Source organism: Pelmatolapia mariae, linkage group LG16_19, assembly GCF_036321145.2.
Source record: "Pelmatolapia mariae isolate MD_Pm_ZW linkage group LG16_19, Pm_UMD_F_2, whole genome shotgun sequence".
Taxonomy (NCBI): Eukaryota; Metazoa; Chordata; class Actinopteri; order Cichliformes; family Cichlidae; genus Pelmatolapia; species Pelmatolapia mariae.
Window position 1 is genome coordinate 2,966,039 of NC_086241.1, and position 27,581 is coordinate 2,993,619.

The following is a 27,581-nucleotide window of genomic DNA, read 5'->3' on the forward strand; positions in this document are numbered from 1 at the left end:
AACACCACCAAGTTTTGACTGGGTTGCTGGATTTGATTGCAAGAGATGGAAGCTGAAAGTTGAGTCAACATCATCTTACTCTTCAGATGCTAAAGTGCCCGAGGTGATCAGAGATGCATGTTTAAAAAGGGAAACTTCAAACAGAGCACATTTTCTGGATCATTTGCAGCTGAAATTTCAAAGAGCCATCAAGGCACTGTTTGACAAATACAGGACTTAAATCCACTGTTTCTGACTTCTTAAAGTGCCGACAAATCTCTGATTCTGATTCTTTATCAGCCCTCAAAGCTCCCGCTGCTGTCTGCCTCTGTTTTTGTCTCTAGAGATAATGTAAACAATGTGCGTTAGAAAATGTAAAGCGCCCTTTAAAAAGCTGCAGTACATTAACCTATGCAAGCCACAGTCAGCAGTGCTGAGCAGTGCAGTGTTTTCCAGAGTAGGAAAAAACAAAAACACACAGGGATTAATTGTTTTGAAGTATCAGAAACTTCAAGTCATGGCCTTTACATGCTGTTCTGGTCAGTTTTGATGTTTGACAGCAGTAAAAAACACACATGGAAGGTTTCCCAGCACTGCTTTGAATGCAGAGACGAGTCTGCAGTCATTATTTTTAACGTTTTGTGGTCTGAGTGATGATGATAAAATAATATTGCCAATTATAGATGGTAGTATATAGGAGTGAGGACAGTGTTTAACTGATGTAAGGGTTAAACATGGTTATATAATATATTGTCATTTACACTTTCATTAAAAGAAATAAATAAATAAATAAATAATGTTTGTATGGCTGTTGTGTTTTCATATCTTGGGTAAAACAGGACAGGATAATGTTCATCAAAAAGTGTCTTAATACCTTAACACCCCCCCCCCCCCCCCCCCCAAACAAACAAACAAAAAAACCCAGCAACACCCCCCCTGCTCTCTACACTACCATGTTTGAAAGGTCCGTCGAAGCGCAGCTGCCTCGGTGTTCTCTACGACAATTTACCACTTCTTAAAATCCAATTAAGGAAGAATAAAACACATAAGCTGAGCTTCAGTCACACGTTTGAACAAACCCCAACTGTTGAGTAAAATACACAAAACAGTTACATCATCTTCAACCCTGAAGACAATGACTTGGCCACTCGTTTAACAGGAGTTTGCAAGGATTTGTTCTTAAATTGACTCCCCCCCCTCTCTCTGCCTCATGTTCCTGTACTGCTCATGGTAATTATATGCAGGAACAACAGGAGCAGTGACAGCAACACTAATACTTAAATAGTGAATATTTGTTTGTAAGGCTTTACAGTTTTTAATGCTCTCTGTGTTTACTGCAGCAAAACAGAACAGAGATACAGAAGTGCTGCGCTGGCTTTAACAGAGGCGTACTCTTATCCTTGCACAGTTTTATAGCCAGAGACCCGTGCTTACAATGAGATAGTTTGAAAATCCTTGACAATTTCTTTACCGGCCATACGGTGGAAAAACTCAGTACACCTGTGTGTCACGGTGCTCTGTACGTCGATGATTTACAGGGCAGGCATGTGCTGCATCGACAGTTTCACTCTTCTGACAGAAATAGAGCTGACAGAGGGGACGAATCCTCAGTGATCCTGTCTGTTTATCTACTATTCACCAGCTCCTCTTCCTGTTGAGGCTGAATGTTGCATAAAACTGGTGGATTATTTTCTGTTAAATGGAACACACACACACACACACACACACACACACACACACACACACACACACATACATATCTACAGAAACACATTTCAACCCTTATAGCTGACGTTACAGAGATGACACAGGAGGGAAGAAGACAGCAGATCATTTAAACTCTCCGGCTTTACTGGTGTTTGTGATCATGAGATCATGTTTTTATACTTTTTTGCATTTCTACTCAACAGTGCAACAAGGGTAGCCTTGGACTCATTTCATCATTTATGAGAAATGCTTTGCAGTTTTTATAACTTTGTCTTTGCTTGTGTGACAGGCGTCTTCACTGCACCAGAAACTACATCCACATGCACCTCTTTGTCTCCTTCATGCTACGAGCAGTCAGCATCTTCGTGAAGGACAAAGTTGTGTATTCCAGGGCGGGATTGCAGGACTTTGACTCTGCTCTGCTCGACAGCTTAAAAACTGTTAGCATAGCATCACTGGACAAGTCGCAGTATGTAAGTACCATGCACATTAAATAAGATCCAAATTAGAGATGTGGTACAGTGTTTGTTAGAATGAGTGACTTTAATCAGGCTCATCAGGTGTCATTACCAGTGTTGGGTAAGTTACTTTAAATTAGTAACTTAGTTACATTACTAGTTACTTCTCTAAAAAAGTAACTCAGTTACTTCAAGTTACTCGTTACTTTCAAAGTAACTAGTTACTAGGGAAAGTAACTTTGGTTTTACTCAGAATTCTCTTGTTAATGTGTTGCTTCCGTAACTGGATACCCAGCCAGACTGCCAGTCTTCTAGCTTGCTTACTTGCCACAAGTGCAGTGTGCCACCTACCAACAGAAAGGAAAAGATAATGTGCAGATTTCCACGAGAGAAATCCCACGCCTGGACCGTCGTTGACCGCCATTATGATTCTAGCCTGCTTTTTACATCCAACACAAAAACTGCAGTCGTGGTGCTTTTGATTGTACTCAGAACTTGGAAATTCTGCCTTCTGAATAGGAAGATGTAGGTAACACCAGACTGCAGATGAGCTGCATACAGGGCTGGACTGGGACAAAAAAATCGTCCCGGGCATTTTGACTAGAGACCGGCCCGCCATTATAGGAAAAATCATAAAGCCTTTGAATGAAAACAAACACTGTTGTGACAGTGATGTACACTGTTCTGATGGTATATATGTATCAATCTATCAATTGTTTGTTGTAAGACTCAGATAATTATTTTTTTAAAAGCGAGACATTTTAAATGAGAATAATAAAGAAAAGTATTTCCTTGTCCCCCCCTTTCCCTGTTAATGCCCTACCTGGCCCCCTGGCAAAACTTTGCTAGACCCGCCCCTGCACAGTTACCAGCTGTCAGCTACTTAGAAAAGGATCCTGGTGTTATTTGTCTCTCAGAAACAGTTCATAACTTCCCTTCAACTCATTCATGTCACCTAAAAGGTAAACCTGTTTCTCCATCACCTGTTCAGCTCTGATGATTCAGTAAGGACATCTCCTGGTTTCATCTTCATGTTTCCCTCTCACCAGATAACCAAACTGACATCATGACCAGCAGCTTTACAGCTGTGGCTCCAGCAAACATCAGCTGATACTAGAAATTAATATTAAATAAATTCTAACAACAGCTGATCAAGCTTAAACGTGCTGCTGTTGTTTAGCGCGACATCCGCTGGTTTCCTCTTTCTGGCGCAAAGTGGGCGATAAACAAACAAGAGAGAAAAGCCGATCAGCTGATCATTGATCAGTTTCATGATTGAAGTAGAAACGGGAGAGAATGAGAGAAGAAGAGGCAGCTGTGCAGCTCCAGCTTTGTGTCTTTTTCATTGTAGCTGAAGTCCGGGACAAACTGTGTTCCTTTTCACCTCAGTACGAAACGCGTAATATTTTCTCTGAATACCAGACGATTCTGTTTTTTAGGGGATTGTTGGCAACTCTAATAATTAACCGTATGAACAAAATAAAGTTCAACATCAGTAACATAGCACCCACCCAGCTGTATAGAAACTCCGTCATGCTAGCTAGCACGCAGTACGAAAATGTCAGCATAACGAAAATAAACTCCACCTAAACTTGGTTTATATCTGACTCCGATAGACTGCAGGTCATAACTTCTTACCTGAAGTTCAGTTCACCTGACACTCGGACCGGCGGCCGCTTCGGGTCTCTGCTCTTGCCTCCCTTTTCCTTCATCCACCTGCTGGCCTCCACCACTTGCTAATGTTACTGAATCTGTGGAAGCTCCGCGATATCCACCACACGAAGTAACGAATAACGAGCCTATCTAAATCCCAGTAACGAGTAACGCGTTCCTGGTTTTGGCATAATAACTAGTTACCGTGCTCGTTACCACAATAATAACGTAGTTACTGTAACGCGTTACTTAATAACGCGTTAGTCCCAACACTGGTCATTACACAACAAAGCCAGATTTAGTTTCTGTGTATTTCTAAGAATAATAGATTTTACTCACTGGACATATAAAATTCATGCAAATATTTGGCACATTAATATATTTCAGATCTTAATGCAGCCGTTCACACCAACCATATAATTTCACAGGATGAATTTGCAGCATTTATTTTTTGAATTGAGCCTGATTTTTCAGATGCGAATAAAAAAAAAGTATTGATTGAATTATAAAAATCCTCAAAAAAGCACAGTAGGGTAAAATGAATCCAAGAGAAATGACAAACTCAAACACCAGAAATCGTGCCAAAGGAAGGAAAGCAGTGAGAACTGCTGAGGTGCTCGTAAACAAACAAGCTAACAAAAACAGACGGCAACAGATGAATAAATATGCACACAGGGCTGATTGGCTGATGAGGATCAGGTGGAAACAATCATGAAATCACAAAGAAAATGACCTAATCTCAGTGTCCACCCTCACATGCTTGAAGCATCATCCAGCTAAGTCTGTAAGGGCTTAGGGGCGTCCCACGGTCAATTTGTCAAGTGTGTGAGGACTCTTTGGTGGATATTTTGAGCCTTCATGCAAACTTTCTCCAAGTCCAAACGTCTGCAGAGTGGCCTGAGGGAATTACTCACACAACACAGTGCTGGGACATTAAACATGGGTTGCCTCAGAAGAAATCCATTACAGGGAAAAAAAAGTTAAGAACAGAAAATCTTTGGGCAAAGCAACCACCCCAAACTTTAAATAAAATCAGAAGAATTAAAAAATGAGTAACAGGTTATTTGACAGTGTCAATGTCACGGCTGTGCAGCAGCCAGGATTTAGACCCAAGACAAGATTAAGCTAAAAAAAAAAACAAAAAAAACCCAGCTTACTCACTACAGTTACAAATTCTGGACCGAATCACAACTGAGAATAAAATAAGAACAAACTAAGCAGAAAAACACAAAAATGAAACAAAGAAACAAACAGAACTCGAGACCAAAAAACCCAAAACATTGAGCAAAAGTCCCACGATCCAAAGTGAGGTCCTTAACATCAGACAGGAAGTCTTTAAACGCGTTGACATCGACGCTCTGCTGCTAACCAATCAGGTGACGTCACTGAAGTCAGCGAGGGTTTCCTGTTTTTTGATCACTGGGTTGATGTTTGAGACTGAACCAACGAGACAAAGGAAGCAGAAAAAGACACTTTCAAAATAAAACATGATAGCGCACAGGCAGACACCATGACAACAAAAAGGTTAATGAAAAATCCCCACAAAATAAGCATGAACTGTATGTCGCAGGATATGAAGAAGCGGAACAGTACACAGTGAACACAACGATTGGATGTTTTTAGAGAATTTTCTATGAAACAAAAACAGAGAGAGAAATAAAATGGATTGAGTCTGATTCAGTTATAACCCCGAGCAGTTTGACGTAGACAGTGACGCCAAAACTTCTAATGGTTTGACGGTACTGCAGATGCATTTAACCTGTGTGACATTCAGAGGATGGGTTAACAATTTTACACTGCACTGCACTTAAATTCTATTTATTTATCCATTTATTTTTTTTTGCTTGATCCCTCGTCGGTTAATTTGAATGTTGTAAACAGCTCTATTAGTCCTAATTATGATGTTAATAACAGGTGACTTGGGTGTTTATGTGCACCGATAACATGATGATGTGAAACAGAACTGCTGGCTGTGTTACAGGTTTTTCTCTGTCCTTGAAAAGAAGGATGAGACATTGTTAAAGTGAGCAGATGAAAGGTTTTTGTCCCAATTTTTTTTCTTCCTTTCTTTGAAGCCACATGAACACGTAAGCAACGAGAAATGGCTTTCACTTTAGATTTGTTTGTTTATTCTGGGTTTTCTTCCATTTGTGTGTATTTAATCTGTGTAAGTCACCAGTTTTAGACTACATTATTATCCCAGTTACAGACCCCTTGTATTTGGTATTTAAATTTCATTTGTCTTGCAGTAGCAAACAAGAGTAGAGCTTGTTTTTCCTGTTTAAAATAAAGCTTAGAGTCTTGTAAGCAGCATTGTTAGTATTAATTATTCTGTTTGCACTTACTGTACCAGCTGATATGGTTATTTAAATGTATTCATATTATTCAGAGGTGCAATTCCACCCTCACAAGCTTGTTAATTTAAATGATTAAATAGGGTGCTCTGGTAAGAAAACAGACTTATTTAAAGTTCCAGAAGGAAATACAATGAATATTCATTGATGAGCAACATGTTTCAAGGTGAAACCTTTAGTTTGGAGTCCACTTACCTGTAGCTGTAGCATATTTGCTCCAGGAAACTGGGATAATAGCTTGAATACTTGAATGACTCAGCCTTTGAGTCTGAGACAGTCAGAGCCACAACCTATACCATCACATACTGCCTGCGATGTATAACGAAGCATCTACTGGCATGAGTTCTGCGAGATTGTGTATATATATGGAAATGGGTGGAAACACATCATTCTCACCTTTGGCAGGACACTTCCACAGAAAATGTCCTATTTTCACATCCCAAACTGAAAATAAGAGGCAGTAACGCTTTAAGTGCGACTTCTCCTGCAATGCAGTCCTTTCCTGCTTTTTCCTTTAAACATTAATTCAGTGTGTGACTCTTCCCTGTGAGAAGGTTTCCCCACTGAATGTGAGAGCAAACTTCTAGTGTCAAACTATTCTCCACACAGTGGAGGTAAACAAATCATATATGTGGCACACTTAGGAGTTGTTTGGTCCCCGAGTGAATGCACAGGCTGGACTGTAGCAGGACTGAGTATGAAAGTCTAATGGGATTGGTACTCATGGCCATTGATCAGTGGGCTTTGATCAGTGGTTGTTGATCAATGGTCAGGAAAATTTGCATATTAATGATGAAAGAACTGACCTCCCAGCCCATTGTTCCTTCAGTGGGCTGGTTTCAGTCATTTTGCAAATGCACTGTTTATAAGATTGGGGAAACCTGCAGTCAGCTGAGACTGAAGAAGTCACTTGGATGAGCGACGAAACGTTTCTCCCACTGAAAACGTCCAGATGAGCAGAATCAACTTTTGGATATTTAATTTGTTGTGCACAAATTTCCAGGGTTGTTATATGTGTTGCATTAATTTTTCATTTTAAAGATTTGTTTTTAAGGAAATTATTTTTTTCAGTTTTAGGACTGGGTTTGCACACGTTGATATCGATTTTCCACAGTTTAAAAATGTTTTAATACTTAGAGTTAAACTGGGTGTCTAGAATACAATAATACGAGTTATTTTGATTATTTTGGTTATTTTTGTCTCTTTTTTTGAGATGTCATTAATCTATTTTTCCCCACACTTTCGTTAACTTAAAAAACCTTGTAAGTTAAACTTTTTGCATTTAAATAGTCCTGTTATAAAAAGTTTGTGGCCACATTTCTTAATCTTTAAATTCAGGTGCTTTCAGTCCCACTACTTTTATCTATATAGTGTCAGTTCGATTGTAACAACTGAGTAGTGAGTTTAGCAGACTTTTATCACACGATTTTAATTTTCAGAGATGAAAAATGACAAAGAAAACAATCCAGTTCACGTCTGAAAACCTTTACAGTATAAAATTTTGTGGGCATAGCCTGTACATGCCATTAATTTTGGAATCATACACAAACAATGACGTAGTTAGCAGAAGCCTATTGCTGCTTTACTCTGTGTTTGTTCTAGTTAATAACATATTTGCCCATCTTTGTGCAAATTTATACAGCAAGCTGCTTCTGATTGTAATGAGATCATTTCCTCTCTTATGATCACCTGTGGTGTTTGAATACTTTGAAGTACTGTGATCATTGTGTGTGTCAACACACAGACATGCATAATAAGCTGCATAATACTAGTTTCAAATAGGATCTGATAAAACTGTTAATGCTTTCAGATTGGCTGCAAGGTGACTGTGCTGCTCTTCATCTACTTTCTGGCTACCAATTACTACTGGATTTTGGTAGAAGGCCTTTACCTCCACAGTCTCATCTTCATGGCCTTCCGATCAGATTCCAAATACCTCTGGGGTTTGATACTCATCGGATGGGGTAAGCACTAAAAGATTACAAGGACAAAACGTGACGAAAGCATCAGTTCTGATTTAGGTAATGGAGTCAGACTTTTATAAAACAAGTTTATGGCTTCATTGCAACTACAATATGACACAATATGTAAAACAGCGCTTAATGTTTTCCAACATGCTTCAGAGAAGAGACTCATTAATATAGTTTATGTTTGCTGTGTAGGGGAATTTCCAGACCTTTCGAGCAGAGTTAAGTTAGTGATTAATAGAAGTAAATTTTATATCTGCAGTTTATTCTTGTTTTGATGGCAGTTGTGTAATTCATCACATCAAAAGCAGCAAAAAAGGCTTTTGGAATAAAATTATGTTGTTTCTTCTGAAACAGAACAGATTTGTTTTGTGTTTTTGTTCAAGTTTTTGTTCTGTCCTTGCAAAGGAGTGTGTCACATTGTTAAGAAAAGTAGATGAAAGGGTTTTTTTCCCCACAACAGATTTTTCATTTCTTTCTTTGAAGCTGCATGAACACGTAAGCAAAGAGCAAAGAGCATTCACATTACTTCTCCGTCTCCTCTGGTTTTCTTTACTTGTAGTTACTTTAAGTCACTAATGTTGGACTACATCAGCTGTAATAAAATACTAAAATATAAAATAATAATAATAATAAACCTTTTATTGACTCCTCCATCAAATTGCGTTGAAAGTTCAAATGTGATCAAATGCAGTCCTGTGAAAACTATGTGCACCATTACTGCTTCTATAGGAATTAAGAGGTTGTGCAGCAGCCAGGTGCTGCTAATCAGATGCACTTAATTGATTACTTGCAAGTGTGTGCGCCTCTGCATAAGTAGAAGTTTTGGCAGTTTGTGTTTATACGCAGCTTCAGAATGCAGAATGCTTCAGACCAGCAGTCTACCCGGGAGTGGGCATCGCAGCAAACTGTATGCAAAGATCTACATCTCAGGCTCCGCAGGCATCAGTTAGCATATGAAATGTCAAAGTTCGTGTCAGTATAATTAGAAAACAAAGTGTGGCAAGCATGGCTTGTTTGGAAGGATTACCAGGAGAAAAATATTTTCTTTCTAAAAAGAACATCGCAGCACATCTTAGGTTTGCAAAACAACATCTGAGCAAACCACAGGATTTCTGAAACAATGGCCACCAGACCAAAGAGACCAAAGAGGTGTTTGTACTGATGTTCCAGCACTGGGTCAACCATAAACTCCTCTATATAAAAACATATTCTAAAACACGGTTTGGCCCAGCTGAAATAGAAAAGAAAGAAGGCGCTGCAGCGGTTCAGTCAAAAGTTCAGACCTAAACCTGTTTGAAATGCTGTGAAAGCACCACAGAGATATAAACCTCAATGAACTGAAGCAGGGATGCAAAGTAGAGCAGGCCAGAATTCCTCCAACAATGTGAGAGAACAATACAATCATACAGAAAATTAATTCTTCTGTTACTGCTGCTAAAGGCGCTTCTATCATTTATCAGCATGGAGTCTACGGATCTCTTTACAGAACACTGTGCTCCTAAAAAGATTAATATGGGCTTTCATTTTCATGTCTGTATGTTTACATCTGTTTGCTTTTTCAGCTGTTTATCCATGAACTATTAAAGCTTTTGTGAATTATTATATAATCTCACTATAATCATGTAGCTAAATCTTTATAAATTTGAACTTCTGGTTGTTTGAGTAGGAGCTTTAACAAACATCTGGAAAATAATGGATTAACAGTTCAAGCAAAAATGTACAAACTTTATTATTTTAAACATATTTTAAATCAGACATTTAAAAAAATATTTTATTTGCTTTTTAAATCATTAATGCACCATTTCTGTAAAATAAATAACCTTTCTGCTCAAGTCTTTGGGGTCACCTGATTCATTAACTGAAATTTTCTTTACAGACACGTTAAAACCTTCTCAAAAAGTTACTGCAAAATTCCCCTATATACCAAATAATAGCTTTAAAATTATGACTGAGGAATATAAAGGGCATGCGATGCATTTTCTTAAGCTGATTTGTATATTTGCATAATTTACGGCCATTCTTTGGCTTGTGGTTTGTCTTTTATGAATCCATGTGTTCATTCACAGGAGGGGATGGACATAAACATGAGCACTAGCACCGTTTTGTCCATAACCAGCTTTACCTCGCATGTGACACATTGATGATTCAAACCGTTTCTCCACATAATGATGCAGCCACTCCCTGCCTTCTTTTAAACTAATTATTTTTTCAGCACACATTTTTGAGCTGCTTTGGCTTGACAGCATGACGCCAGCCAGAGATAAGAGGGGGAAGCATTTCCCAGCAGGGAAAAACACTTTGCAGATATATCTGTTAGAGTCGTCTTATTGGTAAAGTTGCCTTAAACACAGACTTTTAGCACATTTTTAATTTGTCATGTTTTAGATGAAAGCCCAGCGTTTCCTGTCACAACCCAGTGTTTCAATCTGCAGTTACCATCAAGCGCTCGCTGCAAAATATCTATAAGCCATTAGCTTTCCCAGTGAAGAAACTCGGTGACTAACACAAGATCATGATTACATCCCTGCTCTTTTCTCTGCTCTCACACTCCCTTTAAGCTCCGCCAGCCTCTCTCTCTTACTTCATTTTCTCTTTGGAGCTGCAGATAAGATACAGAATTCATTTCAAATGTGTAGTCCGCAGAATATACATACTGAAGGACGGGGACCACTTATCACCCAATTTAAGTTCCAGTGATTAATTATGCTAACAATATTGAAGCTGCCGCATTTAGAGAAGGAGTTTATAGTGATGATAGAGGGAAGAGGTATTTCCTTTATGAGGAGCTGATCTCGGCCAATGACAGTCACAATCTTATCGTGTCTGTTTGTGAAGCCGCATGAACAGGAGACACCATCAGTAATTCCACATGCATCCAAATACAATTTAGAGTGTTTGACAGATTTGAGGAGTTGCTTAATGAATTAACTGGCAATGGCAATAGAATATGTGCATTATAAATGCTGCTGCTAATGATGTCAGAGGAAGAAAAAATTGTTCTGTCACATTTAATTTCTCTTTTTGTAAAAGTGGATCTCACATTGTCATCTTAGCTTCTCACACAGTGACAGTGTGGGTCGTTTCCTTTCCTGCCTCAGAGTATATTTGCTAGTATCTGTGTCTCTCAGATAGTTCTGGTCTCTGGTGGAGCAATTTAAAATATTATCATCCCACAGCATCAAAAAGTGCAATTCTGTCACATGTTTGACGTTGGTGCCTTGACGCAGTGGCAAAGTGTTGAGAAGCAAAGGAACATTGGCTTTTTACATTTGCATTCACTCTGGTTAGCTTAGGCACCAGAATTATGGGTAGGGTTGGGAACCCTGATGCTTATCTAATGAATCAGAGGGGTCCTTTAAGGTCATGTTCAAATGGCTTCCAGTCTGGCTGTTTTTTTAGTCGCTCACTGGAAGTCCCATTTTGTCAAATTGCACAGGTGCCTCTGTGATGTTCACTGGATCTCTGCCAGTGTGTCAGCACAGCAATCATTCAACACCTTCTTCACTTTGTGAAAGTGCATAAAGTTGCAGACCATCAGAAAAAATAAAATCCATGTTTTCTGTGTGCAGAATGACAGCACTGTGGGTTGATGGCAGAAGCCACAGTTCAAATCTTTTACACCACATGTGCTTTCTCAGGCATCGGGGATAGCGTTTGGGTTAATTCACAGTGGAAAACTCTGAATGTGGGAATAAACAGGACAAGTATGCTGCTGATTGCATTTCTGACACAGTTCATTGCTTTCTGGGTTGGAAACTGGACTCTTTATTTGAAACTTGCTAAAAATTCAGAATCAGACATACATGGAGACTCAGTTTTAATGACCAATTAAAGCTGCAAACAGCAACGAGAGGGCCCTCGCACCCTGCCACACGTCCAGGCCAGCTTCAGCCGACCCGTGCTGAGGTCGAGCTGATCTGCGTCTCGGGCATGCTGCGGGTGACTAGACTCACACGGCCATGTGGCTGTTTTCAGTTTAGGAAGCTAATTGGGTGCTGCGTCACTTACTTACCGAACATCTTCTGTGCCCACTGTTTGTCTGTTGTCTAACCGTATATCAGACTGATGTATATCATGTGTGGAACAAACAATTTAAATTTCATGTAGATTAAATGATGATTATTACCTACTGTGTGACCTAATATTAGCACGTAGGCGTCTCCCATCCAGCATGTGAAGTTAGGGACAGACTGGACAAGGTGTGTCCTGTGATGAATTTGTCATGCCACCACGACCTTTCATGAAAACTCAAAATCTTCGCAATTTAATATCACCAAGGAGTTCAGTTTGCACTTTGTCAGATCACCATTGTTCATGTTGATCTGACGAAATGATTTGGAGGGGTTTGTTAAAGTACAAAGCAATAAATTCTTAAATTCAGTATGGCTGACTTCCTGTTGGCTTTAGGATGTGGCTCCAAGATATTTTTTTGCTACATCTTGAGATATTACATAAGGCTGCCAAATTTCAGACTCGTATATCAAGCTCACCATTTTTTTGCTTACAGTTTCACACTGAAGCATCATCACTATCTGATATTGATTCTGACCACTTTTGAGATAAATCCGGTAAACCTGGGAGTTGAAGTACATAAAAGTATAAATCATTGCATGTCCTGTTCCTGGCGCTGTGACCGCTATTAAGTATTACAATTAGAATATGTTCAGGGGTAAATCCTTATCATACCTGAAAAGTTGGGTCGAGATTAGACAATGTGCGTGTAATGTAAGTTCAGCAATTTAATATCGCCCAAGTCTGTAGTTTAAACTGACTGAATATGAGCTTTATCCGATAAAATCTCTACGAGGAGTTCGAAAAAGCCATTTTCAGTTCAATATGGCAGACTTCCTGTTGGGTGTGGGTCAGGGAGGCCATAGACTTTGTTGTCCGTCTTTGCATGTTACACATATGTACCAAATTTCATTGATGTACCTCAAACTGTGTGTCCATAATACTTATTTATAGTCTGCAAATGTGGCGCTCTAGAAGCATTTTGAAAACCCCAAACCGATAAACATGTAATTTCTTTTTTCCAGAATTGGAATCAGAATACTTGATTAATCCCTAAGGAAATTATGTTTACCAGACCTGATGTGTGTGCTAAATTCTGTGATTTAGCTGTTGCATGTTAAGGCCTCCAAAAAGCTAATTCATTTGACGAATTAGTAAACAGAGCAGATACAAAAGAGCATTTGGACTTTTAGTGCTCGGGCTCTAACTATGATAGTCAACATGCAGGACTGAAACAAGTTTGAGGACAGTAGTGAAACTGCAGACTGCAAACACATGTAAAGGGAGTGATTTTGAAGTAGCACTCATTCAGGCGCACAAGAACGCTACCGTGAAGAGGGGCCATGGTTCCGATTATGTAGCTGAATATTCCCTGTCAGGCACCTCGCCATGGTACGGTTTGACTCCAGTTGACAAATAAATGGTGCACTGCCCTGGGAATGTTAAGAAAGAACAACAAGCATACTTTCAGTTTAAAACTACTAAGCCATAGATGGAAACCCAGTTCCCAGCACCAGCTGCACAATAACCACCACGATACTTCATCTGAAGGTTTGGGAGAAGCTGATGTTCACTCTGTCCAAGTCGAAGACCGTGGTAAAATTGCCCTCTGCAAGCATTTTAAGTAGCGATCTTGAAGTAACATCTGAGCTTAAACCGCTCCAGAAATTCACGGGAGGATGACCATGAATAGATGAGAAAATTCAAAGTTTTCTGAAATTTTAAACCTTGTAGTCACTGAAGTCAAAGGGGCCCTTGTGGACTTATGACTAAACAACTGACTTTAACACTCTGGAAATTAGAATGTGGAGTGTAACTTAATCTATAAAACCACTCTAAAGTTTAGGTTTAAAGCATATTACTCCCCAAAGGTACCAAATCTTAGTCGAATAGTTAATGCATTTACTCTTGTTTTTACACGGTTACATTTAACCGAAGTGTTTTTAAATGGTTTAGAAACTGTGGAGTGGAAGGGAAATCAATAACAACCCACACAGTTTGAACAAAGTAACGGTGCAGTTGGAAGTTTCTTTAGGAAGTCACTGTATGTTTGATTGTGTACAGTTAAGTGCAACACATAATGGCCCTAAGAAGAGACAGAATAATTACTCCAAACAGGAGAGGCTGAATGTGCTGCTCTGAGGAGCGAACGTGAGACTCAACATGCATCAAAGCTGCTGGGTAGGAGGGCGCTATATCATGAAGTATGAATGTGTAAGTAAGTAAGTGAGTATGTCATCAGCATGTGGGATTACTCTGATGTTTACATTCATGTCATGTTCTGTGTGATGCCTGCATTAGCTAACATGCCCGTGTCGGGTTTTATTTCTCTTACTTTGTGACCTTTACAACACCAATACAACACCTTTCACCAGGATCCACTCTGTCGTGACTGAATATTATTTTAAAATAACCGTTTTACACTTTTGTCAATAAAGCAAAGAGGCTGCTTTTAAATTGTAACGATCACCTCAGCTTGGTTCTCCTTCTGTATTGTGATGTGTCAGAGATACGGTGAGAAACAATGTCAAGTGCAGTCTGGGAAATAAATCAGGTAAACAGCACATATGACATCACCTGCAAAACAGCTCATTTTGCATTATGTCTAATTTCAGGTGTTCCAGCTGTTTTTGTGGCAGTGTGGGCGATCGTCAGGGCAACAGTAGCAGACGCAAGGTAAGAGAGAGAGGACTCAGACTCTAACGAGATTATCCCTGTGAGGTGTAAGACGTCCTCCAGCCCTCTCTCCAAAACCTAACCCTGTGTTTTGGAGAAGTGCAAAAACTGTCTTCTGTGGACAAAATGTAGATAATAGCAAGTCAGAAAGATAACCGTCTTTGTCTTCTGATTTCCAAGTCTTTGAGAAAATGATATAAAAACTATAATGACATACTGTGATACCATAGGGACCGTGTAAGCATTGGGCCCATCTCCACTGATAACTAAGACCTCACAGGGTTATAAAAACATCTGCCAAAAAAAGTTTGGAAAAAATAAACTTCAAAATGAATAAGAAGAGAGGCGGGGCGTTGTAATCGCTGCTTAATTGTGGTGACATTTGAATCAGTGAAATACAGGATTTGATATACAAAGAATGCTTGATTTGGTAAGCTTGATACCAAATCAAGCACCTTCAGATGTTGCCAATGTTTGAAGTACACAAGGCAAAATCTGGATAATGAAAAGAGTTGTTAGAGAGTTAAACATGAGAGACCACAGGAATTATAAGTCAAAAAGGGAACAACGAATGCAGGCAGTCGGCAACAAATACAAGCTGACGTTTTGGCAAGGACCCACACAGTCATTTTAAAATCCTTAATCAAAATATTTAAATAATGTGATATGACCTAAACTAGAATTGGGAAATTAAATTAAACCCAAAATAATAAAAACACCCGCAGTTAAAAAAAAAAAAAAAAAGAAGAGTAAATGCAAACATTTATAATCAAAAATGAAAAAACTAACATGTTCCTTTGAATTTAAAATGTATTAACAAGTTAAATGGAAAATATCTAATTTTCCTTTGCTGTTCTTCTTTAGCATTATCTAAAGTAGGTCACACCTCTGCCTGTTTCAGACTTTATTCGTACACCTTTTTATTTGCTCTGTGTGTCTAAAAGCATTGAGTGTAGAGCTTTGGAACCAAATGTAGGAAGCCAGAGGCAGAGTTAAATAACAAAAACCTGCATTTAGGCCATAAATAAAGTCTAGAAACCAAGAGAACTCACAGGAGACCACTGAGAGCACCACACAGGGAAACAGATGCTTCGACAAAGCACAAAGGGGAGACAGGACTATTTATATACAAAGGGCTGATTAGACAACAAGAGACAGGTCGGAACAGGTTAGAACAGCCAGGGGAAGACAGAGACAGGAAGTAAAACCAAAAGTAACCTGAAGGACGCACGAAACATGAAAACAAGGAACAATAGAGGACGCGAATACTTAAAGAGAGGAACAGATGCAGTAGCACTCAGGGACCTCAGGCTACTGTTATATGAAACAAAGACATAAAGAATAATTGAAATTCATCCCTACATTAACTAAAAGGAAACAAAAACTCAAAGATGGCACAGAAAATAAATCAATGCCATCTGAAATCCAGAAAATATAACTTAAAACCACATGGAATTATAATTAAATTTCCAAAAGAAGCTCAAATTCAGTTATTGTCACAGGACATTCAGATCCAAAATAATAGAAACACTAGGATCATCACACCCTAATCTCGAGGATTAGAGTATCTCAGAGTTCCACTTCTCTACTCTTTTCTGAATAATATCACCTTTTGCTTCTGCCTCTCTCACTGAGAATCGTCTTCCTTCCTCTGCATCTGTGTCACCTGCAGGTGCTGGGAGTTGAGCGCTGGAAACATCAAATGGATCTACCAGGTTCCCATCTTGACAGCGATTGGGGTAAGAGTGCTGCATTTGTTACTGCCTATAAATGCAGCTTGAAAATCCACAAGAATACACTTTTGTAAAAAGGGGCAGTCCTCTCTAATTTCACTTCAGGCTTTTGAATTTCTTGCTTGTAACCTGAAAGGTTTGAAGTTTCCTTCCATGAACACAAACAACTTGTTGCTGAGCAGGATGAAGCATCGATGGCTCATTCTATATGACTGTCTTCTAAAAATGCAGAGTTTTCTCTCATAACCTCTGAATTTCTAATATTTGCTTATTTAAAGTTATTAAACACGAGTTATGATTTTATAATGCTTTGGATGCTGTTACTACAAGATGCCATTCTCCAGTTAAAGCCAATAAAATTAGCAGTTTTGTAACATAAGAGAAATAACATTATAAATATTAATTAAATCTTTCAAAATCTCTGTTTCCTATTCAAGTTAAGATCTTGCTCGTAACTAGCTCACCAGCAGTGCGCCACTCAGTATCCTTAACAGATCAGAAATGAATAAAGATTTGATTGAAAATTTGGCAGGGAGCAATCGAAAAATACATACTGCAAGCAGCGTTTCTCTCTCTCTCTAGAGGCAACAGTGTGCAGGAGTATGAAAAATAGTAAATAGACTGCATGATATATTTTTTTTAAAGTTCAGTTTTATCGACCACTGTGAAGTGCTTTCACGAGCCAGTTTCACCATTCACACATGAATAACATCAAACACACCGTTCTGGCACATCAAGAACTCAACCTTTGACCTTCTGATTGGTGGATCCACCACGTGTCCTTCACTCTACCACCTTCTCTGTGCTTCATATTTAACAATCGTGCAGCTCTGACTGTTTATGTTGTGGTTTCACACTTGCACTTAACAACTTTTAGTGGTGCGTGTTTGTTATTAGATAGACGGAGGTGGTGGTGGCTGATGGGAGATATGTTGGATCTGAAACATGTTGAATCTAAAGAATAAATCTGAAGGAGCACACATGCGCAGGCACGCTCACCACCCACAGCTGGAAAACAGACTGAAGGTGTACAGCAATCCTCTTTCATTTTGACCATGCTAACTTGTTTTCGCTTACAATTTCCACACTTATTCCCCTCGAGTGTCGGGAAGCCAAACACCACCTATGGAATTTAAATAGAGTTCACTCAGAAGGATTTGTTCTTTTACCAGTTGTTCACAGAAAATTGGTCTCAGGCTGAAAAAGCTATTTACTACCTGTACTACATCGCATTCATATGGTATAAAGTGGATGCAATATTGTGTGCTGGCTGTGTGGTAGGCAGAGAGAGGACTTGGCGAACGTGTTTAACAGAACTTAAACAGCTTTATTGCTGCAGCCCGGGAAACAAAATATAAAACAACAAGAAACGCGGCCTAAACCGAAAGCTAGAACTTATTTCATAACAGAACAAACTGGGCACAATTGAGGAGGGAGGGACAACGACATGATAAAGAACAGAGAGAAACTGAGGACTTAAATAGACATGAGGTAATCAGGGAAAGAGACAACAAGGCTCAGGTGAACCGAATCAGTTAACGAGCACGAGGGAAGCAAACTGAACACAACACACACAGGACAAGAGACTATCACAAAAACCCCTAAAACTAAGACTGAGACACATGAAACTGACAGAACGATGTAAACAAAGACAAAACTGACTAACAACAGAAAATATGATGGAAACAGATACTAGACGCGGGGAACATAGGAGAGCCGGAAAAACCTGAGAATAACAAAGAAAATGATGAACACAAAATCAGAATACAAACTTAACCAAAGCAAAGGTTAGAACTAAACTGAAAAGTACAACAAAGTTAAACGGAAAATATCAAACAGAAAACCGAGTCCCAGACAGAAAACGCTGGAACCCAGGATCATGACACATGTCCTGCTTTTAACCCTTTAATGCCTGAACCATGAAATAATTACCAAAATATTCAAATTTTTGAAAATGTTTACTGAACCTTCTGATCATCAATTAAATATTAAATATCTTTTCTGAATTTATGAACTTTAATTTTTATTATATCACTTAAAATGTTTGGTGATCTATTTAGGTTTATTCAGGGGTAAAAAAAAATATGCACAAGTCTGAAAAACTTACATATCAATTATGATACAGCAGGAATGAAGAAGTTAAAGGAAGAATTAGGAAAAGATACCAAAGCCTCCTGGGAATTGTACACCAAACAAACAAACAACTCGGTTGACTTAACAATGCAGGCACAAAGACGACAAGTCAAGCAGCTAAACCACAAGGCTAACCAAAACAACGAGGAGCACGAAGAGGCAAAATAACACAAAGGAAGAGCAGCAATTATCCAGATCACGCTGCATACTGAGTTGTTGCAATCCTGTCGTTCTCCTTTGATTAAAGTTGTCACACAATAAGCTCATCGACACATCGAAACTGGAACAGGAAGCAAATAACTAGGTGTAAAAATAAACAAAGGGTGACTTGTGCATTTTAAATAATTGCTTTAAGCGATGCACCTGTAACAGCAGGTACTGTGACGGATAAATGTGACGGATAGTGAGGGTGGCTCTTTAGTCTTAGTCTGATCAGAGCATTATTCAAATATCCAAAACCAACACTCATTTTCGGTCCCTGACTGGTCCACTCTGCATGTCAAAGATCCTGAATCCCAAATTGCCCCCATACAAACACAGGATTGTTTCTGATAGGTCAGAAACTTTTAAAAATAATCGAATGAAATTTGTATAAATGAATGTGTGAATGTGGCTTGTAGTGCAAAAAGCTTTGAGTCCTCAGACTACAAAAACACTATATCAGGCAGTCTGTTTATCATATTAGTTACTTGCAGAGCTAGTGAGTTTCAGTGAGGCACAGAGAAGAATGAGTCACTGTGTGGGAAAAGGTTGAGGACCTGTGTCCACAGACAGTGTGGCTCCATGATGTAGTGGTTTGCACAATCGCTGAACACTTGAAGGTTTGAGACCAGGAGGAGACATAAATTCCTCTGGGATTGCAACAGGAAGGTCATCCGGCGCCAGAATCTGCTGAATCGAGTATGCAGAACCACGAGCGAAGGTAACCTCTGATGAATGAGGGAGCAGCCGGAAGAAGCTTCTTCTTATCTGTGTCCACAGACAGCTATTTTTTGCCTGGTCGGCACCTGTGACCTCACTCTGTGCGTGCTCGGGGCGTTTTTGTGCTCAGCGACTTGTCAGGTTGTCAGTGGTGAGTGCCGTAGGATCTGTATAGAAAGCAGACTCTGCCAGCACAAAGTTAAAACACTGCCAGTGAGATCAGATGCTTAGTCTACATTTTTCTCACAAATATGTGCCAGGTTACACTTAATGGGCTGCAGCCAGGAGAGACATCCAAGCACCAATGCCTGGCTCGTGTGTGCCATATTTCCTTAAATTGCAGCCAGGTATTTATTAACCTCAACTAGAAGAAAAACAAGGGTTTACTGTAATTAAAGCAGGCTGAATCTGCTCATACAGTCAGATTGAGTTAGAAATCCATCATGAAGCACTGACAGCACTCCATTGTGGTCTGAATCTGTCGGGGTATCCTCACAGTGGGGGCTCGCTGGTGACAAATCTTTCACTTGCTTTTAAAATAGCTCAGCATTAGTTGTACAGCAGCTGAGTATCGATCCATTATACTTACAAGTGGTGGTCCTGAGGGCTGGTGTAAGTCGATGGGTTGGAGGTGGTGAAGTATCCGTGGGCTGGTGGGCTGTTCTCTGTAAAACAAAAAAGAATAGAGTATGTGGGCTGTTTTTGTAATTCCAGTATTTATTTATTTATTTTAAATAGAATAATAAATAAAATATCTTCCATGTAATTCTAATTATTAAGCAATTGTTATTGTTATTATCCCAGCAGAGACACTTTATATAATTTGGAGTCATTATGAATTATCAGCATGGCAAATTGTTACAGCAGGTAAAAGCCTGGTTAAGCGTAATGAGCCAGTTAAGATAATAATGGTCAGAATGTGTAGAATTAAATTAGCAACGTGTAAATAGAATATTTTCAGTTTTTGTTGAATGTGTAAAAGAAAACGTGTGCTGGGGGGAAAATAAGTAAATCCTTGGTTTTAGTAAGTGGTGCCTGGCAGCAGTAACCTCAAACAGGTGCACCTGGTAGCTGCAACGCAGAGCAGCGCAGTGCTCAGCAGGAAGTTTGATTTATTTATTTATTTTCCTCTGAACTGCTTCAGCTCAGCCGTACCCACGAGAGGAAGCAAAACAAACAAACAAACAAAAAAACAGGAAATTTTTGATGTTGCTAATAAACTGTCTCAAACTATAATTGAGTCATGAAAGTTTCCACTTTTGTAATATTTACTCGTGGCATAATTATAAGAATTACGTGGGACACACACACACACACACACACACACACACACACACACACACACACACACACACACACACACACACACACACATTTAGTGACTGATAAAAATATTAAACATAAATGATCATGACACATAAAAATAATTCTGGTCTTATTTATAAAAAATGCACTACTGAAGGAAATAGGAAAGGATTCTCCGTTCTCTTCCATGCGGGCATGAAGCATTTCTTCATATGGACAGGTCTCCAGAGGTCATACACAAACCTTTCTGACTCTGTGGGTGATCTTAAATCTTTGCTCCTTTGCCTCCTACCTGGTGTTTCCTCAGGGCCTCAAGGCCACCGTGGAAGCTTATTATCTAATTTGGGAGACAGTACAAGACCTCGGTGTAGTCCCATTATCTCAAAGGAAAAGTCGAGGGTGCTAAAAAAAGACTTCAGAGCTGGCTCACTGTGCTTCTGGTCAATAGGTTGAGTCGTCTTTGTCCTCCTTGGTAAGAAATAGCAATTATTATTTCTTCTCTCTCTCCCAAAAGAATTATCTGTAAGAGGAATAGCGTGTCTCATGTGATTACCCTAACAGTGGGTACTGTTTGGATGTAATGGATAGAGGTGAAGGAGTTTAAAGTTGTTATTCCACACTGTCTCTATGCTGTACGTCATTCCAAAAGCAAATTTCTTTGTTTTCTAGTAGATTACAGTAAGCTGGCTCTTGTGTTTCAGCTGAGCCCCACTCAGCACATTACCAGTAATGAAACTGTGGAAAGATATGAGTTAAACTGAAACAAACACAGCCGGGAACAAATGTGAAAGTTGTTCCGTCTGACTGAGCGCATCTGTGCCAGCACCCCATAACCAGCCTGTGTAAATGTGCATCTACTGAGCAATTTTAAAAGAAGTCAGAACAAATGGACAGCCACATCTGTTTCCTGAATAAAGGTTAACTACAAAGCTTAACTAAGGTTTTAGATGTTCCTTGCATCAATCCCCTTGTAGCACAGACAAAATGTCATAACTATGATTGGTAACTACATTAATCTTTTTTCATGTATATAAATTGATATGATTAGATCCTTTTGTGTAATTCTGAACTTCTGTAATAGTATCACGGCTAGCGAGACAAACCGTGTGGAGTAAGAGAAGGACCCAAAGATGCAGGCAATGACTTAGATGAGAAGAGTGATCTTTATTGACATGGGGTGAAAATACAGAGTGACACAGAGGTGGCGAGGACAGGAACTGAGAAATAACCAAACTGGGAAGAACTAACTAAACAAACCTGAAAGCATGACTCGCGGGATGATGTTCAGGATAATGCGAGACACAGAATAACACAGGGAGGTAACACAGACGGACCAGTGACGAGCACAAGAGAACACACACTATAAATGCACATAGGGAAATGAGGAAACTGCACACAGGAGGGAGACATGGCTGAAGCTAATCGACATGACGAGACAGAGAGGACGCAAACTGAATACACTGACATAAGACACGGACCTTCACAATAAGACAGGAAACTCAACACACATGCAAAGGCACAGATTCAGACACCTCACTAACCTAGAACAGAGGGAACGCACAGGCAGGGATAACTAGACACAGAAACAGAGGGAGCACAGAGTAACATGAGGGGCAAGGGGACCAAAACCGAGCATCTGGAAATACAAAACCAAAACACAGACAACAATAATGCAACAAATAAATAATAAACTACTCAACACACTGGGTCACAGACCCACGACTGTCACAAATAGTTTCTATATTTGGACATCAAAGTGACACAATCCCCTTTTCATTACTTTGACATGTGGTGGGTTATGATTGTGATGTAAGACTATGAAAAGCTCCAGACACTGCAGTGAGAAAGTTTTCTGGGGTTACATGTAAGGCCAGCGTGTAGCGAGCTAGTTTACACTGTACACTAAAGCCCTTACTAGAGGGTAAAATGCTAAATTAAAATAAGGCTGGGAAATATTTTGGTCACTGAAAATAAATCACTGGATGAGAACAGCCCCACATTTGTTACATGCTCATCCTACAATCCAGTGAAATCAGGTTGTGCTTGACTGCTGTACAGACTGTTTGTTTGTTCAGATGAAGAACAGGTGGTCTTGGTATCCTCTGGTTCCTTGTGTCCTTTAAAATGCTGTAGAGAGAAAAAGCAATGTTGGGTCATTTTTATAACTGATGCACTGAAGAGAACGGGCTGACCATCCTTACAAATTTAGATCACCGAATAGGAAACTTCTTTCAAAGATGATACCGCTGATGTACAAATAATAGATTCCACAGGAGATAAAATTATGCCGCACACGCGCACGTAGGTGTGTGTGTGTGTGCATGAATTTACCAGGGCATAAGAGTCTCAGGCAGAAACATCTGAGCACAATTAACCCTAAGAGAAAATGACCTCAGGACGGTTTTAATGAACTCTGTGTTTCTAAAAAGAAAAACCTGCATAGATAATCAGAGCTGTGATACTTTTATAAAGGCACTGAGAAGGCCAAGGTCTACAAATCATTAAAAAGGCTTTAACTTTCCCTGTCTCACACTGGTAACGATGTAGTGCTCCATGTTTCACATAAACTACATGTACAGGTAATACACGTACCCTGTATTCAATATTTAGTCGTAAAATACTTGGAATTATTTTTGGATTATAGTTCTCCAACAGAAAACTGATTGAATATCACGGTCATGGTCATTTCATGGAATATCACTCCTCTATGGACTGAGAGCTTTTAATGTCAAACTTGCTTTAACATCATAATTTAAGAAAAAGAAGAGTGAGTCTATTCATGCAGTGTTTTTCTGTGAGTGGCACTTATGCAAAACCTCTGAATTAATGAACGAGCTACTTAAAACTGCACGTTTCTTCAAAGATATCTTCCGAGTTGTGTGTCTGTGTGTGCGTGCTGTGAGTTTACACCAGGTTCCCACTGGTAAAATCACCTACAGACTCTAATCAGAGGCAGCGTTGTTTCATCAGGACAAGTGCACTGCTGGTTATAGAAAATTACTGAATGAAGACTTAATGTGTGTACATTTATTGGACTCTAATACCAGATTGGACCAACTTTTCTTTCCCTAAATCTTTGTGGCACAGATTCAGCAAAGTGCTGGAAACATTCCTCAGAAATTCAGGTCCATATTGACACGACAGCATAACACAGCTGCTGCAGATTTTTCGGCCGCACATCCGCGACGCAAATCTCTTTCCCAAAGGTGCGCTATTGAGTCTGGTGTCTGTGGAGGCCATTTGAGTGCAGTGTACACTGTGGTTGGTCATAACAGGATGGACAAAGTCAGCTGTAATACTGAGGTAGTCATTTAAATGATGCTCAGTTGGTACCAAGGAGCTTGAGGTGTGCCAAGAAAATATCCGCTACACCACTGTGCCACCTGCAGCCTGAATGGCTGATACAGAGCAGGATAGATCTATGCTTTCACATTCTGACACTGCCTTCTGAATGACACAGCAGAAACTGAAACTCATCAGACCTGGAAGTGTTTGTCCAATCTTCTGTTGTCCACTTAGGGTGATCTTTGCTGCTGTAGACCATCTGCTTCAAGGTTCAGAGATGCTCTTCTGCAAACTGGTTGTAATGATTGTTTTTTTGAATCACTGTTGCCACCTTCCATGTGATTGGATGTTTGTGTTAGCAGTTGGTTGCACAGGTGTACCTAATGAAATGTCCATTGAGTGTTTACAGAGTTGAGGCCATGTTGCTACATTTGTTAAGTCTAATTGTTGAATGTGTCATTGTGTTTCTTAAATTTGTAAAGTCTTAGTTCAATCTATAGGATCAAGACATTCCTTTGTCTCTGACCACCTGTCCAGCCACTCTGTGCTGGGGGAGGTTTTATCACAGACACATCCTATCTGAAAGATCTGTTTGTTATGATGTTGCTTCCTGCTTTTATGATCCTTTTGGTGAGCAGGAGGTCACACACACACACACACACACACACACACACACACACACACACACACACACACACACACACACACATTCTTGCACATGCATACACGTGCACACACATAGTGCCTTGTCTCAGAACCATTGGGGGGTTTTACGGAGGGAGGTGCTTTTGCTGTGTTGTGTGTTGCAACTGTGTTTGTCAATAAAAAGGCTACGAGGACAGCTGCTCTTTGAAGGATTTGGGCTAAGGGACAGGTGAGGAGCATTGCTCCACCGCCTGGTTCTTGACCAAAACTTCCCTCGTTAGCGAGTTAAAAACACAGTTGAAGATGTTCTGTTATGTCTTACGTTCTTCATGAGGAATAAATCTCTAAACTAGCGGGGCCTGTGGAAACACAGACCCAACAACATTGTTAAGTGATTAATGGTAAAATGGTAAAAGTCTGATTTTTACAAACAGCTCAGCCAACATTGTTTGGTATTTTGGGGATTTTGAGTATTGTCTTTCTGTCTGCACACAGATTTTATTATTATAATACCTGCTGGTTATGTCAGTGGAAACTATAGTTACAGAATTTTACAGATCTGTGTATGTATTCAAATAAGGGCTTTTTTGACACTGGATTACTTTTGAACACTACAACTGCACAACAAAATAGTCTCTAATTTCGACTATGCTTTTTTTCTGGTTACAGCAAAAACATTTAATTCCTTAATTCTTCTGTTTAATGAGCTGCTAAACACAAACGTTCATATCTGAACTGGTGGAACAGAAAATGAGTCTAGTGTCTGCAGGACTGTGCTGTTAAAATTGCAGCCTCATATTTACACAGCTTGTAATGATACAGTCAGCTAATTATTTACTGAAAATGTTGGACACATAATTGATATACAACATTATTTTTTATGTTTCTTGGTAAGTTTATTAGTAAATGAGTATGCTTACAGACACACACAGGCAATTATAGTAGATTGCATACAGTTGGTGTAAAAAGACACCCAGCACAAAGAGAATAAACATCTCATCTCTGTGTTTTTCATTGCTTATAGTGCACAGATGATAGCATTCATAGTTAGCACAGTCAATAAGCAGTATTTCTGGAAATGTGATAATATGGCTGTTTGTTGTTTTAGAGCTGAAATTCATCACATGGTCTCATTTTGTGGGTTAAACTTTGGCACATGTACACCAATTACAATTAGCATAGTCACATTTGTATCAGTTTTTGTCTGTGTAATGTGTTTATGTCACTAAAAGGGAAATATGCAGAAGATAAGGAATGAACACAAACACTGTGTAAAATGTATGAACTCACAGGAGGTGTGGATTTAAGTAAAGTGCTTTGACTCACTGTTTAATGTCTGGATTATGTCTACATGTGCAGCGCTGCTGGTCTCAAAGTGTTTTATATGGATTCTAAAGCTTATTCAGGCTCATTCAGGTGGTCCATAGTGTGAGACTGAAAGTATTACTAAGTCATTGGTGGCATAAAACATAAGCCTCAATTTGCATGTTTTAAATTACTTTGCTCAAGTCTCATTAAAGTCTCGTAGAGGAAATGACAAAAGTTCCAAAGGAGAGTTTTAGTAAGCCTCTAAAGGTATTTTGCTATGATTAATAGACCTGCTTCCACACCGTACTTACCTTATGATATACAAAATCAAATTCTGTAACAAGTGAACAGGTGACAAAGGATTATTAGAAACACACTTCTGCAGTGTACCGAAAGGCAGTGAATCAAATCATGATTCTGGCTGACGTTCTGCACGTCCAGCCCACCCTGCCGTCAAGTCTTTGTGTCCTGATTAGAATTAATCACCACTGTAAAAGGTTTCATTTATTTTATGTATATGATACAGTTTCAGCATGTCAATATATGAAGAGTCTTTGCTTTTCTTCTGTTCCAGCTCAACTTTATTTTGTTTGTGAACATCGTGCGAGTTCTGGCCACTAAAATACGAGAGACGAACGCAGGGAGATACGACACCAGGAAACAGTACAGGTTTGAAATGACTTTTTCTGTAACGCCACTCATTCATCCTGTGCTCAGGGTTGGAGTTTGCTCTAAATGCCTCTGTATGTCACTACTCGTGAATGCTGATGTGCTGATAACTCACTGTTTCACTCCCCAGATGCATCAGTCAGGTGCTGTGTCAGGCTTCTGTCTTCTTTCTTAAGGACATAAGTTTCAGATACTGTCAATTTGCTTTAGATCATATTATTTTAGGCCTGACACTTTTTCCTTTGTCCTCCATTTGTCCAGTTTTCTCATTTCTTTTAAGGAAACTGCACACCATGGTGAGATATAGATATAACTGAGTTTTCAGTTAATAGCTCTTTGGGAATCACTTAATTGGTCAAAGATATAATTTTACGGCTGTCAAACTGTGTTATCTTCTTTATTTCTCATGGATTCAGCTAAAGAAATGCGAACAATTTATGCATTTTTGCAACAGGCTGCTAGTGACAAAGAGCCTAAATATACAATTTACAAGTGGCTCCAAGTTGCCTGCTGTGTGTCGACACTGGTTCATCCCCAGAGTTAGAAAATGGTCAGATACAAGGACTGGACTACTCTAGTGTAAGACTACAGTGTATGACATGAAATTAAATGAAAAACATCAATGCCTTTTTGCTTTTTTGATAGCCTTCTGATTGCGGCTCTTAGGAAGTGAGGATGAAAGCTTTGAAAATTTTGCAGACAGACAATATTTACTGATTTATAGATTCTCTTATAATGATGTGAATCTGAGTACAACTCTTAACCCCAGCTCAA

General features: G+C 39.3%; 1 protein-coding gene across 1 annotated transcript in view; it reads left to right on the forward strand.

Annotated features, from left to right (window-relative positions):
* Positions 1-27,581, forward strand: part of pth2ra (parathyroid hormone 2 receptor a) — a 58,071-nt gene that overhangs the window by 11,689 nt on the left and 18,801 nt on the right. Inside the window, exons 5-9 of the mRNA XM_063499934.1 lie at positions 1,976-2,159; positions 7,962-8,115; positions 14,748-14,808; positions 16,481-16,547; positions 26,713-26,807. Of these exons, the coding sequence (XP_063356004.1) occupies positions 1,976-2,159; positions 7,962-8,115; positions 14,748-14,808; positions 16,481-16,547; positions 26,713-26,807 (561 nt within the window). The remainder of the gene's footprint in view (positions 1-1,975; positions 2,160-7,961; positions 8,116-14,747; positions 14,809-16,480; positions 16,548-26,712; positions 26,808-27,581) is intronic.